The sequence below is a fragment of the Lagenorhynchus albirostris genome, chromosome 11, assembly GCF_949774975.1.
Source record: "Lagenorhynchus albirostris chromosome 11, mLagAlb1.1, whole genome shotgun sequence".
Classification (NCBI taxonomy): Eukaryota; Metazoa; Chordata; class Mammalia; order Artiodactyla; family Delphinidae; genus Lagenorhynchus; species Lagenorhynchus albirostris.
The window spans coordinates 82,741,655-82,754,511 of NC_083105.1; the positions used below are offsets into that span (position 1 = coordinate 82,741,655).

The following is a 12,857-nucleotide window of genomic DNA, read 5'->3' on the forward strand; positions in this document are numbered from 1 at the left end:
GACAGCTTTTCTTCTTCTTTTCTGATTTGGACTCCTTTTATTTCTTTTTCTTCTCTGATTGCTGTGGCTAAAACTTCCAAAACTATGTTGAATAAGAGTGGTGAGAGTGGGCAACCGTGTCTTGTTCCTGATCTTAGTGGAAATGGTTTCAGTTTTTCACCATTGAGAACGATGTTGGCTGTGGGTTTATCATATATGGCCTTTATTTTGTTGAGGTAAGTTCCCTGTATGCCTACTTTCTGGAGGGTTTTTATCATAAATGTGTGCTGAATTTTGTCAAAAGCTTTTTCTGCATCTATAGAGGTGATCATATGTTTTTTCTCCTTCAGTTTGTTAGTATGGTTTATCACATTGACTGATTTGCATATATTGAAGGATCCTTGCATCCCTGGGATAAACTCCACTTGATCATGGTGTATGATCCTTTTAATGTGCTGTTGGATTCTGTTTGCTAGTATTTTGTTGAGGATTTTTGCATCTATGTTCATCAGTGATATTGACCTGTAGTTTTCTTTCTTTGTGATAGCTTTGTCTGGTTTTGGTATCAGGGTGATGGTGGCCTCATAGAATGAGTCTGGGAGTGTTCCTCACTCTGCTATATTTTGGAAGAGTTTGAGAAGGATAGGTGTTAGCTCTTCTCTAAATCTTTGATAGAATTCACCTGTGAAGCCATTTGGTCCTGGGCTTTTGTCTGTTGGAAGATTTTTAATTACAGTCTCAATTTCAGTGCTTTTGATCGGTCTGTTTATATTTTCTGTTTCTTCCTGGTTCAGTCTTGGAAGGTTGTGCTTTTCTAAGAATTTGTCCATTTTTCCAGGTTGTCCATTTTATTGGCATAGAGTTGCTTGTAGTAATCTCTCATGATCCTTTGTATTTCTGCAGTGTCAGTTGTTACCTCTCCTTTTTCATTTCTAATTCTATTGATTTGAGCCTTCTCTCTTTTTTTCTTGATGAGTCTGGCTAATGGTTTATCAATTTTGTTTATCTTCTCAAAGAACCAGCTTTTAGTTTCAGAGTCTGAATCTTTTACGCATTATGCTCTTTTGGTGAAAATCCAAGGTTTTTTGGTTTTTGACTTGGATCAAAGAATAGTGCGAAATGCTGCTCTCAGGAGGAAAGGTATTTTGTAGGAATCACCCCGCTCAAGAAAAAAGACATGGCATTCCCCACAATGGTCTGGATGTGGGTGTTGGCTTTATTGTGTGTGTATATGCATGCATTCGTTCTTTATTTCCTTGCATGGTTGTAAATTGGTAGTATATTTCAGTTTTTCACATTTAAAGTGTGTAAGAATGAAGCCACTTTATCTGTGAGTGTGGGAGCATAATGACATAAGAGCATAAAATTTATTGTAAAAATTTTGTGACTCTGGAAAGTACCTTATGAAACCTAAGGTATTTTAAATTACCATTTCTCTGGATAGATCAGGCCAGTCATGGCAAGTTGGAAACTATGTTGTATTGAAGAATTAGCCAGTTAACAGAATTCTTTTGCTGGGGCAGGATTTGTACACAGATATGATACTTTCTTTTAACCACAACCACTGTGATAACATCAGGAAGCCTCCTCTTCTTTGTGCATCAATCGATTTGATAGGAATGAGTCAATGATTATAAGTGTGTAGTTAATGTAGATGCTCAACCAAACGTCCTGCTGTCCGACTCATCGGTACCATCCAAAGGCAGCATGCCTCTATGGAAGGGGTTAAGCTGTCCTGAACTAGAAGTCTCCTCGGAACATTTGCAACAGTGTTGGTTTTTTTATGCTTCCCAGAACTGTAGAACTCCAAAGGGCTATTTCCAGGAATGTTAGGGCAGAACCAGAAAGTCTTGCTGGCAGTTGCATTGACACTAGCATAAGAATTATTGGCTTTCAGAAGCCAGACTTCTGGAAACAGGAGCTCTAAGTGTCAGTAAAAGTGTGGGAGGGAAAGTCTAGGGGCATCCCCAGAAAACCAGTTCTCTCTGATTTACCTGATCTCTTAAATTGGTTGTATTCATTAGAGGTAGCATTCTGGGAAGAATTCTTTTTGCCTTTTTCTTTTTTTTTTTTTTTAATTTTATTTTTATTTTTTTATTTTTGGCTGCATTTGGGTCTTCATTGCTGCGCAGGGGCTTTCTCTAGTTGCTGTGAGCAGGGGCTTGTTGCGAAGCATGGGCTCTAGGCGCGTGGGCTTCAGTAGTTGTGGCTCGTGGGCTCTAGAGCGCAGGCTCAGTATTTGTGGCACACAGACTTAGTTGCTCTGCGGCATGTGGGATCTTCCCCGACCAGGGCTTGAACCCATGTCCCTTGCATTGGCAGATGGATTCTTAACCACTGCGCCACCAGGGAAGCCCTCTTTTTGCCTTTTTATGTCTTGCTCTGTTTTCTTTTCATACTTTTGGAGGTGAGAAATAAATTGTGTACTTATTGTAGATATTTTCAAAATGTTATTGTTGGGGATGAGTGAAGAATCATGATTGGTTCACATTAAAAAAAAAAAAATCAAATACCCTGTCCCAGAAGAAGAAGGGACGGATTTATAGAAGTAAGCTTAGGTTAAAAGATCATGTTTGGAAGTACCATATAGTAACAAGGTTCCGTACAGGTATACTGTGATTCTTTAAAAAATATTATCCTTCCATGTCATTACCCATTTAAATTAAATGTGTGTATATAGGTGTATGTGTACTTGATATATATATATATATATATATATATATATATATATATATATATATACATACACACACACATACATACTTATATAGATGTGGAAAGTTTGTAAATGGTCCTTTCTGATCTTTTAAATGTATCTTTGACTATAACAATATATATTTTAAAATGTAAACTTCAGTTTAACATATTGACCGATAAGGGGAACTGTATTGTGACTTTTTTAAAGTGTTAATTGACTTTTGGTGACATAAAGAAATTAAGACAAAAGTATTTTTAGGTAAGCTAATATTATCATAAATATTGGGACTCCTAATTATAAAATGATAAAGAATGGATTTTACCATTTGTCTTTGCAGCTGTTGTTCCTGACATAGATGAAATTGCAGCTCAGGCAGAAACTATGTTTGCTGGAAGGTACAGTAACATTTATGTGTCTTTTTCTTGTAAATAAGATTTTACTTAGAATTTTATTGACACTTTATTGTTCACTTCACTATATCTATTTAATTTTAGATCCTTTATTGTTGCCAACATAATTTCTGCCATAAATGAAGCTGCTAATTTACTGTAGAAGAGAAAGCATAGCTTTTCTTTAGGTCAGGTAAAAAAAAGACAGGAGACATGAGTTCAGTGTATTGAACTTTCCCCTGAATTCTTTGCTTTTCTTTCCTCAAATAATGACAGCACACGAACGCCCTTTAAGTTTCCTAGTATGAATATTGCTGCCTCTTGCAAAACGTTGCTTCCCCAAATCTGAGAAATTGGAGGCAAGAAAGTAACTTCTTTCAACGTTATCATTAACTTTATAAGTGAGAAATAACGCTATTTTCTGCCAATTGGAAATATCCATGATTAAAGAAAATGAAACATCTCTGACATGACTATTCTCCTTTGCTGTCAGGTGCCCTGCTACTCACTGTTTTTAGGTTGTTTCTTTTTTTCCCATAAATGAAAGTAATAGTCAAAAAGAAAAGTCAAAACCGTAAAATGTCTGAGCTACAAATTATTGAGTTTCTGGCATTCATTTTTATCATAGATTTGCCATGAGTACCTAAACAAATTTCTGTACTAAGGCACTGCATTTTCTTTGGTTAGAAAGAAAGACAAGAATGAGGAATCAGGGGAACCCAAAAGGATTTTTATCTCTAGTGAACATTTGGTTTAAGTTTGTTTTTATATTGTTTTGCCAGTTTTTGCTGTTGTTATTGTTGCTGTGTTTTCCTATTCAAGTATTTCATTATTCCCGAGAAGAGAGAATAAACCAGTGTATGATTTTCATCTTAAAATAAATGGACTTTTTATCAGGGGAATCTTGCTCAGAGTCCGGATACACCAAACTCGCAGAGTTGCTCTGGTGATGCCTGTGTGCCTGTGTGCACGAGCACTGCCTTCCCCGTGCCTCACCACCTGTCGTGGAGAGGTTTTTGGACTCTGGGGAAGTTCAGTCCTTGATGTACATCCAGCCAAGTATGTCTTCTCAATAAACGCTTCAGGATTGATTCAGATTCTATCTTTTGTCTTTGCCTAGATGACCAAATCATCCCGGTTTGCCTGCTACTTTCCCAGTGCAATTACTCAAAGTCGCCTATCTTGGGAACCCCCTCAGTCTTGGACAAACTGGGACTTAGGTCACCCCTACTGTCATGGACAAACACAAGTTTTCTCTATGTTTTGTTTCCTCATTAGTTACCCGAGGCCAAAAAAGAGTAAAAATTTCTTCCTTTATACTTTCCAGTTTTTTTTGGCGGGGTGGGTGGGTGATAACTGAGGATGTACACACAATTTTAACCACTTCTGACTAAATTTTATGTAAATATAAGTTATTTTAGAATAATTTTTGGTTTTATAGAAAGGAAAAAAATCCAGTTCAACTTGATGATGAAGGAGGCAGGACATTTTTACGGGTCCTCATTCATCTGATCATGCATGACTACCCTCCTTTGCTATCAGGAGCCCTGCAGCTGCTGTTCAAGCACTTCAGCCAGAGAGCGGAAGTTTTACAGGCATTTAAACAGGTGAGATTCAGTAGCCCTCAGTAGTTCCATAGCAGAGGCTCTGAAAATATTGTTTATAACATCCAACCTGACTTCATGGTTGCAGAGTTAATGAGACTGTGCAGCTTTCCCTGGGAACACTTTCTATTTTTAAAGATAGATATGGCCTTGTCTTAGGCCAAGACTTGATCTATTTTAAAAAGAGATCCCCACAAGTGATTTTTCAGTTAATATCTTTAATGTAAATGACAGGCACTAAAATTTAGGAGGTCACTGGGAGATAAAACCATATTAGGAATTTTGTTGCCAGTGCTGTTATTTTGACCCCAGATTTTACTGATAAATTTGGGTAATGCACTGAAATAAATGTCGTGATTGAAAAAATGTAGAAATCCAAAAGAAAGGAATTGTGCTGGATCTAATCTTTTTCTTTGTTGTCTTTGAATGATATCAATCTTGAGACCATTAATGAGAAATATCTCAGGGCTTACATGTATTTCACTAATATTTATTTAATAGAGCATTGATCTTCATTAGGAAGTTTTACAAGGGTATGTTACAATATGAAATAATTAAAAGAGTAATTATATAAATACAGATAATTATTCATATATTTGTAAATGTCACACAATACATATAAATTTAGGTTTAGACTGTATCACTGTTTTCTTCCACTTGTTTTTATGCTTCTACCTCTTTTCAAATAGAGAGAGTCTCAGAAAAATTAACTTTAGCAGTAAAATTAGAGTTAGGGTATCTCTTATTTTAAATTACTCTTTAACACTTTAAAAAGCTTTGCTAGGGCTCACTTTTTTATATGTATAATTCTTCATAACATGTGAATATATTGAGTAGAGTTCACAGATACTTTCAGGGGAATTTTCATGATCAATATACATCTAAAATATGTAAAATGTATGTAAATATTTATAAAATATTCATAAATATTCTAGAAATACTAAACTTCAACTGAGGGGCAAATATGTTAAAAAGACTTGGGATTTTTGACATAAATGAGATAGGAATAAAGGAAATTCCATAAGTAAGTTAAGTAAACTAAGGATTGCAATTCTGTTTCCAGGTACAGTTACTGGTGTCCAATCAGGACGTAGATAACTACAAGCAAATCAAGGCAGACCTAGACCAGCTTCGACTAACTGTAGAAAAATCCGAGTTATGGGTTGAGAAGAGCAGCAGCTATGAGAATGGAGAAATGGGTGAAAATCAAGTAAAAGGTGGTGAAGAGCCAATTGAGGTCTGTTTTCAAGATCTATTTTGAAATAATCCAAACAATATCTTTTAAATCAGCATAAAATTTCCATTTGCCAAGTCACATATCTGCATAAATTTGTACTTTGATTGATTCTTGTCAGTTGCTCTCACTTGTTACCTCATCTGACTACTTTTTCACTCTTCCTCCTTCCCACTGTAAATCCTGTAAGCCAGGAATCAGGACAATAGGAGGGAGTGAGGTGGAGAAAAAGAGGAATAGGTTCTAAACTGAGACCTGTACAGAGAGGGGAATTTTTGTTTCTACCATTCATGGTGGCTTTTTATTGGCAACCTATAAATCATTCCTTTTATTATTGAATAACCTTATAAATATGTAAAAATACCCAATGGATGGACAATATGCTTTATTACCAACATGAAAATCCCCCAAATCTGTTTCATCTACAGAATAGTAAGACACTGATCATAAATCCTGTTATATTGGTTTTAATTTTCAGTAGGTTAATTAGTTGCTGTTTTCAGATTTCACTAAATACTAAATAAACCATAAAAATTTTTAAGCAGTGTTTTAGTAGACTAGTGCCAACAGTATAAAGATAATGTATTGAGTTTCTTAAATACCTCTCTAGTGTTTTATTTAGTTGTTATTTTATTTTATTTTATTTAACATCTTTATTGGAGTATAATTGTTTTACATTGTTGTCTTAGTTGCTGCTGTATAACAAAGTGAATCAGCTACATGTATACATAATCCCCATATCCCCTCCCTCTTGCGTCTCCCTCCCACCCTCCCTATCCCACCCCTTTAGGTGGACACAAAGGACCACACTGATTTCCCTGTGCTATGTGGCTTCCCACTAGCTAGCTACCTTACATTTGGTAGTGTATATATGTCCATGACACTCTCTCACTTTGTCCCAGCTATCCTTCCCCCTCCCCATATCCTCAAGCCCATTCTCTGCATCTGCGTCTTTATTCCTGTCCTGCCCCTAGGTTCTTCAGAACCTTTTTTTTTTTTTTTTTACGTTCCATATGTAGGATGTTCACGTACAGTATTTGTATTTCTCTTTCTGACTTACTTCACTCTGTGTGACAGACTCTAGGTCCAACCACCTCACTACAAATAACCCAATTTGGTTTCTTTCTATGGCTGAGTAATATTCCATTGTATATATATGCCACATCTTCTTTATCCATTCATCTGTCGATGGACACTTAGGTTGCTTCCACGTCCTGGCTATTGTAAATAGAGCTGCAGTGAACATTGTGGTACATGACTCTTTTTGAGTTATGGTTTTCTCAGGGTGTATGCCAGGTATTGGGATTGCAGGGACGTATGGTAGTTCTATTTGTAGTTTTTGAAGAAACCTGCATACTATTCTCCATAGTGGCTGTGTCAATTTACTTTCCCACCAACAGTGCAAGAGGGTTCCCTTTTTCCCACACCCTCTCCAGCATTTATCGTTTGTATATTGTTTGATGATGGCCATTCTGACTGGTGTGAGATGATATCTCATTGTAGTTTTGATTTGCATTTCTCTAATGATTAAAGATGTTGAGCATCCCTTCATGTGCTTGTTGGCAATCTGTATATCTTCTTTGGAGAAATGTCTATTTAGGTCTTCTGCTCATTTTTGGATTGGGTTGTTTGTTTTTTTGATATTGAGCTGCATGAGCTGCTTGTAAATTTTGGAGATTAATCCTTTGTCAGTTGCTTCATTTGCAAATATTTTCTCCCATTCTGAGGGTTGTCTTTTGGTCTCGTTTATGGTTTCCTTTGCTGTGCAAAATCTTTGAAGTTTCATTAGGTCCCATTTCTTTATTTTTGTTTTTATTTCCATTTTTGTAGGAGGTGGGTCAAAAAGGATTTTGCTGTGATTTATGTCATAGAGTGTTCTGCCTATGTTTTCCTCTAAGAGTTTTATAGTGTCTGGGCTTACATTTAGGTCTGTAACCCATTTTGAGTTTATTTTTGTGTATGGTGTTAGGGAGTGTTCTAATTTGATTCTTTTACATGTAGCTGTCCAATTTTCCCAGCACCACTTATTGAAGAGGCTGTCTTTACTCCATTGTATATTCTTGCCTCCTTTATTAAAGATAAGGTGACCATACGTGTGCTGATTTATCTCTGGGTTTTCTATCCTGTTCCATTGATCTATACTTCTGTTTTTGTGGCAGTACCAAACTGTCCTGATTACTGTAGCTTTGAACTATAGTCTGAGTTCCCAGAGCCTGATTCCTCCAGCTCTATTTTTCTTTCTCAAGATTGCTTTGGCTATTTGGGGTCTTTTGTGTTTCCATACAAATTGTGAAATTATTTGTTCTAGTTCTGTGAAAAATGCCAATGGTAGTTTTATAGGGATTGCATTGAATCTGTAGATTGCTTTGGGTAGTATAGTCATTTTCACAATGTTGATTGTTCTAGTCCAAAAACATGGTATATCTCTCCATCTGTTGGTATCATTTTTAATTTCTTTCATCAGTGTATTATAGTTTTCTGCATACAGGTCTTTAGTCTCCCTAGATAGGTTTATTGCTAGGTATTATATTATTTTTGTTGCAGTTGTAAATGGGAGTGTTTCCTTAATTTCTCTTTCAGATTTTTCATCATTAGTGTATAGGAATGCAAGAGATTTCTGTGCATGAATTTTGTATCCTGCAACTTGATCAAATTCATTGATTAGCTCTAGTAGTTTTCTGGTGGCATTTTTAGGATTCTCTATGTATAGTATCATGTCATCTGCAAACAGTGACAGTTTTACTTCTTCTTTTCCAATTTGTGTTCCTTTTATTTCTTTTTCTTCTCTGATTGCTGTGGCTAGGACTTCCAAAACTATGTCGAATAATAGTGGTGAGGGTGGATATCCTTGTCTTATTCCTGATCTTAGAGAAAATGCTTTCAGTTTTTCACCATGGAGAATGATGTTTGCTGTGGGTTTGTCGTATATGGCCTTATTATGTTGAGGTAGGTTCCCTCTATGCCCACTTTCAGGAGAGATTTTATCATAAATGTGTTTTGAATTTTGTCGAAAGCTTTTTCTGCATCTATTGAGGCGATCATATGGTTTTTATTCTTCAATTTGTTAATATGGTATATTACATTGATTGATTTGCCTATATGGATGGATCCTTGCATCCCTGGGATAAATCCCAGTTGATCATGGTGTATGATCTTTTAATGTGTTGTTGGATTCTGTTTGCTAGTATTTTGTTGAGTCTTTTTTCATCTATATTCATCAGTGATATTGGTCTGTAATTTTCTTTTTTTGTAGTATCTTTGTCTGGTTTTGGTATCAGGGTGATGGTGGCCTCATAGAATGAGTTTGGGAGTGTTCCTTCCTCTGCAATTTTTTTGAAGAGTTTGAGAAGGATGTGTGTTAGCTCTTCTCTAAATGTTTGATAGAATTCACCTGTGAATCCATATGGTCCTGGACTTTTGTTTGTTGGAAGATTTTTATCACAGTTTCAATTTCATTACTTGTGATTGGTGTGTTCATATTTTCTATTTCTTCCTGTTTCAGTCTTTGAAGGTTATACGTTTCTAAGAATTTGTCCATTTCTTCCAGGTTGTCCATTTTTGGGGCATAGAGTTGCTTGTAGTAGTCTCTTAGGATGCTTTGTATTTCTATGGCGTGTTTTGTAACTTCTCCTTTTTCATTTCTAATATTATTCATTTGAGTCCTCTCCCTCTTTTTCTTGATGAGTCTGGCTAATGGTTTATCAATTTTGTTTATCTTATCAAAGAACCAGGATTTAGTTTTATTATCTCTGCTATTGTTTTCTTTGTTTCTGTTTCATTTATTTCTGATCTGATCTTTATGATATCTTTCCTTCTGCTAACTTTGGATTTTGTTTGTTCTTCTTTCACTAGTTCCTTTAGGTGTACGGTTAGATTGTTTATTTGAGATTTGTCTTGTTTCTTGAGGTAGACTTGTATGCCATAAACTTCCCTCTTAGAACTGCTTTTGCTGAATCCCATAGGTTTTGGATCATCGTGTTTTCATTGTCATTTGTCTCAGGTATTTTTTGATTTCTTCAGTGATCTCTTGGTTATTCAGTAACGTATTGTTTAGCCTCCATGTGTTTGTGTTTTTTATGTTTTTTTCCCTGTAATTGATTTCTAATCTCATAGTTTTGTTGTCAGAAAAGATGCTTGATATGATTTCCATTTTCTTAAATTTACTGAGGCTTGATTTGTGACCCAAGATGTGATCTGTCCTGCAGAATGTTCCGTGCACACTTGAGAAGAAAGTGTAATCTGCTGTTTTTGGATGGAATGTCCTATAAATATCAGTTAAATCTATCTGGTCTGTGGTCTCATTTAAAGCTTCTGTTTCCTTATTAATTTTCTGTTTGGATGATCTGTCCATTGGTGTATGTGAGGTGTTAAAGTCTCCCACTATTACTGTGTTACTGTCGATTTCCTCTTTTAGAGCTGTTAGCAGTTGCCTTATGTATTGAGGTTCTCCTATGTTGGGTGCATATATATTTATAATTGTTATATCTTCTTCTTGGATTGATCCCTTGATCATTATGTCGTGTGCTTCCTTGTCTCTTGTAACATTCTTTATTTTAAAGTCTCTTTTATCTGATATGAATATTGCTCCTCCAGCTTTCTTTTGATTTCCATTTGCATGGAATATCTTTCTCTATCCCCTCACTTTCAGTCTGTATGTGTCCCTACATCTGACGTGGGTTTGTTGTAGACAGCATATATATGGGTCCTGTTTTTGTATCCATTCAGTAAGCCTGCGTCTTTTGGTTGGAGCATTTAATCCATTCACATTTAAGGTAATTATCGATATGTATGTTCCTATGACCATTTTCCTAATTGTTTTGGGTTTGTTTTTGTAGGTCCTTTTCTTCTCTTGTGTTTGCCACTTAGAGAAGTTCCTTTAGCATTTGTTGTAGAGCGGTTTTGGTGGTGCTGAATTCTCTTAGCTTTTGCTTGTCTGTAAAGCTTTTGATTTCTTCATCGAATCTGAGTGAGAGCCTTGCTAGTTAGAGTAATCTTGGATGTAGTTTCTCCCTTTCATCACTTTAAGTATATTATGCTACTCCCTTCCAGCTTGTGGAGTATCTGCTGATGAGAAATCAGCTGTTAACCTTATGGGAGTTCCCTTGTGTGTTATTTGTCATTTTTCACTTTTGCTTTGAATAGTTTTTCTTTGTTTTTAATTTTTGCCAATTTGATTACTATGTGTCTCGGCGTGTTTCTCCTTGGGTTTATTCTGTATGAGACTCTGTGCTTCCTGGACTTGGGTGGCTATTTCCTTTCCCATGTTAGGGATGTTTTCGACTACAATCTCTTCAAATATTTTCTCTGGTCCTTTTTCTCTCTCTTCTTCTGGGACCCCTATATTGCGAATTTTGTTGCATTTAATGTTGTCCCAGAGGTCTCTTAGGCTGTCTTCATTTCTTTTCATTCTTTTGTCTTTATTCTGTTCCATAGCAGTGAATTTCACCATTCTGTCTGCCAGGTCACTTATCTGTTCTTCTGCCTCCGTTATTCTGTTATTGATTCTTTCTAGTGTGTTTTTCATTTCAGTTATTGTATTGTTCATCTCTGTTTGTTTGTTCTTTAATTCTTCTGGGTCTTTGTTAAACATTTCTTGCATCTTCTTGATATTTGCCTCCATTTTTTTTCTGAGGTCCTGGATCATGTTCAGTATCATTATTCTGAATTCTTTTTCTGGAAGGTTGCCTATGTCCACTTCATTTAGTTGTTTTTCTGGGGTTTTATCTTGTTCCTTCATCTGGTACATAGCCCTCTGCCTTTTCATCTTGTCTCTCTTTCTGTGATTGTGGTTTTTGTTCCACAGGCTGCAGGATTTTAATTCTTCTTGCTTCTGCTGTCTGCCCTCTGGTGGATGAGGCTATCTAAGAGGCTTGTGTCGGTACAGTTTTTTTCCTGTAATTGATATCTAGTCTCATAGCATTGTGGTTGGAAAAGATACTTCATAAGATGTCAGTTTTCTTAAATTTACAAAGGCTTGATTTGTGACCTAAGATATGATCTGTCCTGGAGAATGTTCCATGAGCACTTGAGAGGAAAGTTTATTCTGTTGTTTTTGGATGGAATGTCCTATAAATATCAATTAAGTCCATCTTGTTTAATGTGTCATTTAAAGCTTGTGTTTCCTTATTTATTTTCATTTTGGTTGATCTGTCCATTGGTGAAAGAGGGGTTTAAAAGTCCCCTACTATTATTGTGTTACTGTCGATTTCCCCTTTTATGGCTGTTAGCAGTTGCCTTATGTGTTGAGGTGCTCCTATGTTTGATGCATAAATATTTATAATTGTTATATCTTCTTCTTGGATTGATCCCTTGATCGTTATGTAGTGTTCTTCTTTGTCTCTTGTGATAGTCTTTATTTTAAAGTCTATTTTGTCTGATATGAGAATTGCTACTCCAGCTTTGTTTTGATTTCCATGGAATATATTTTACCATCCCCTCACTTTCAGTCTGTGCATGTCCTTAGGTCTGAAGTGGGCCTGTTGTAGACAACATATATAAGGGTCTTGTTTTTGTATCCATTCAGCCAGTGTATATCTTTTGGTTGGAGTATTTTACCCATTTATATTTTAGATAGTTATTGATATGTATAGTCCTCTTTCCATTTTCTTAGTTGTTTTGGGCTTGTTATTATAGATCTCTTCCTTCTATTGTGTTTCCTGCGTAGAGAAGTTCCTTTAGCATTTGCTGTAAAGCTCGTTTGGTGGTGCTGAATTCTCTTAGCTTTTGCTTGTCTTTAAAGGTTTTAATTTCTCTGTCGAATCTGAATGAGATCCTTTCTGGGTAGAGTAATCTTGGTTGTAATTTTTTCCCTTTCATCACTTTAAATATGTCCTGCCACTCCCTTCTGGGTTGCAGAGTTTCTGCTGAAAGATCAGCTATTAACCTTATGGGGATTCCCTTGTAATTTATTTGTTTTTCTGTTACCGCTTTTAGTATTTTTTCTTTGTATTTAA

At 35.9% G+C, this 12,857-nt stretch overlaps 1 protein-coding gene across 1 annotated transcript in view; it reads left to right on the top strand.

Moving 5' to 3' along the window:
* Nucleotides 1-12,857, top strand: part of ITPR2 (inositol 1,4,5-trisphosphate receptor type 2) — a 527,197-nt gene that overhangs the window by 215,219 nt on the left and 299,121 nt on the right. Inside the window, exons 24-26 of the mRNA XM_060166697.1 lie at nt 3,015-3,072; nt 4,508-4,673; nt 5,734-5,907. Coding sequence (XP_060022680.1) covers nt 3,015-3,072; nt 4,508-4,673; nt 5,734-5,907 — 398 coding nt within the window. The remainder of the gene's footprint in view (nt 1-3,014; nt 3,073-4,507; nt 4,674-5,733; nt 5,908-12,857) is intronic.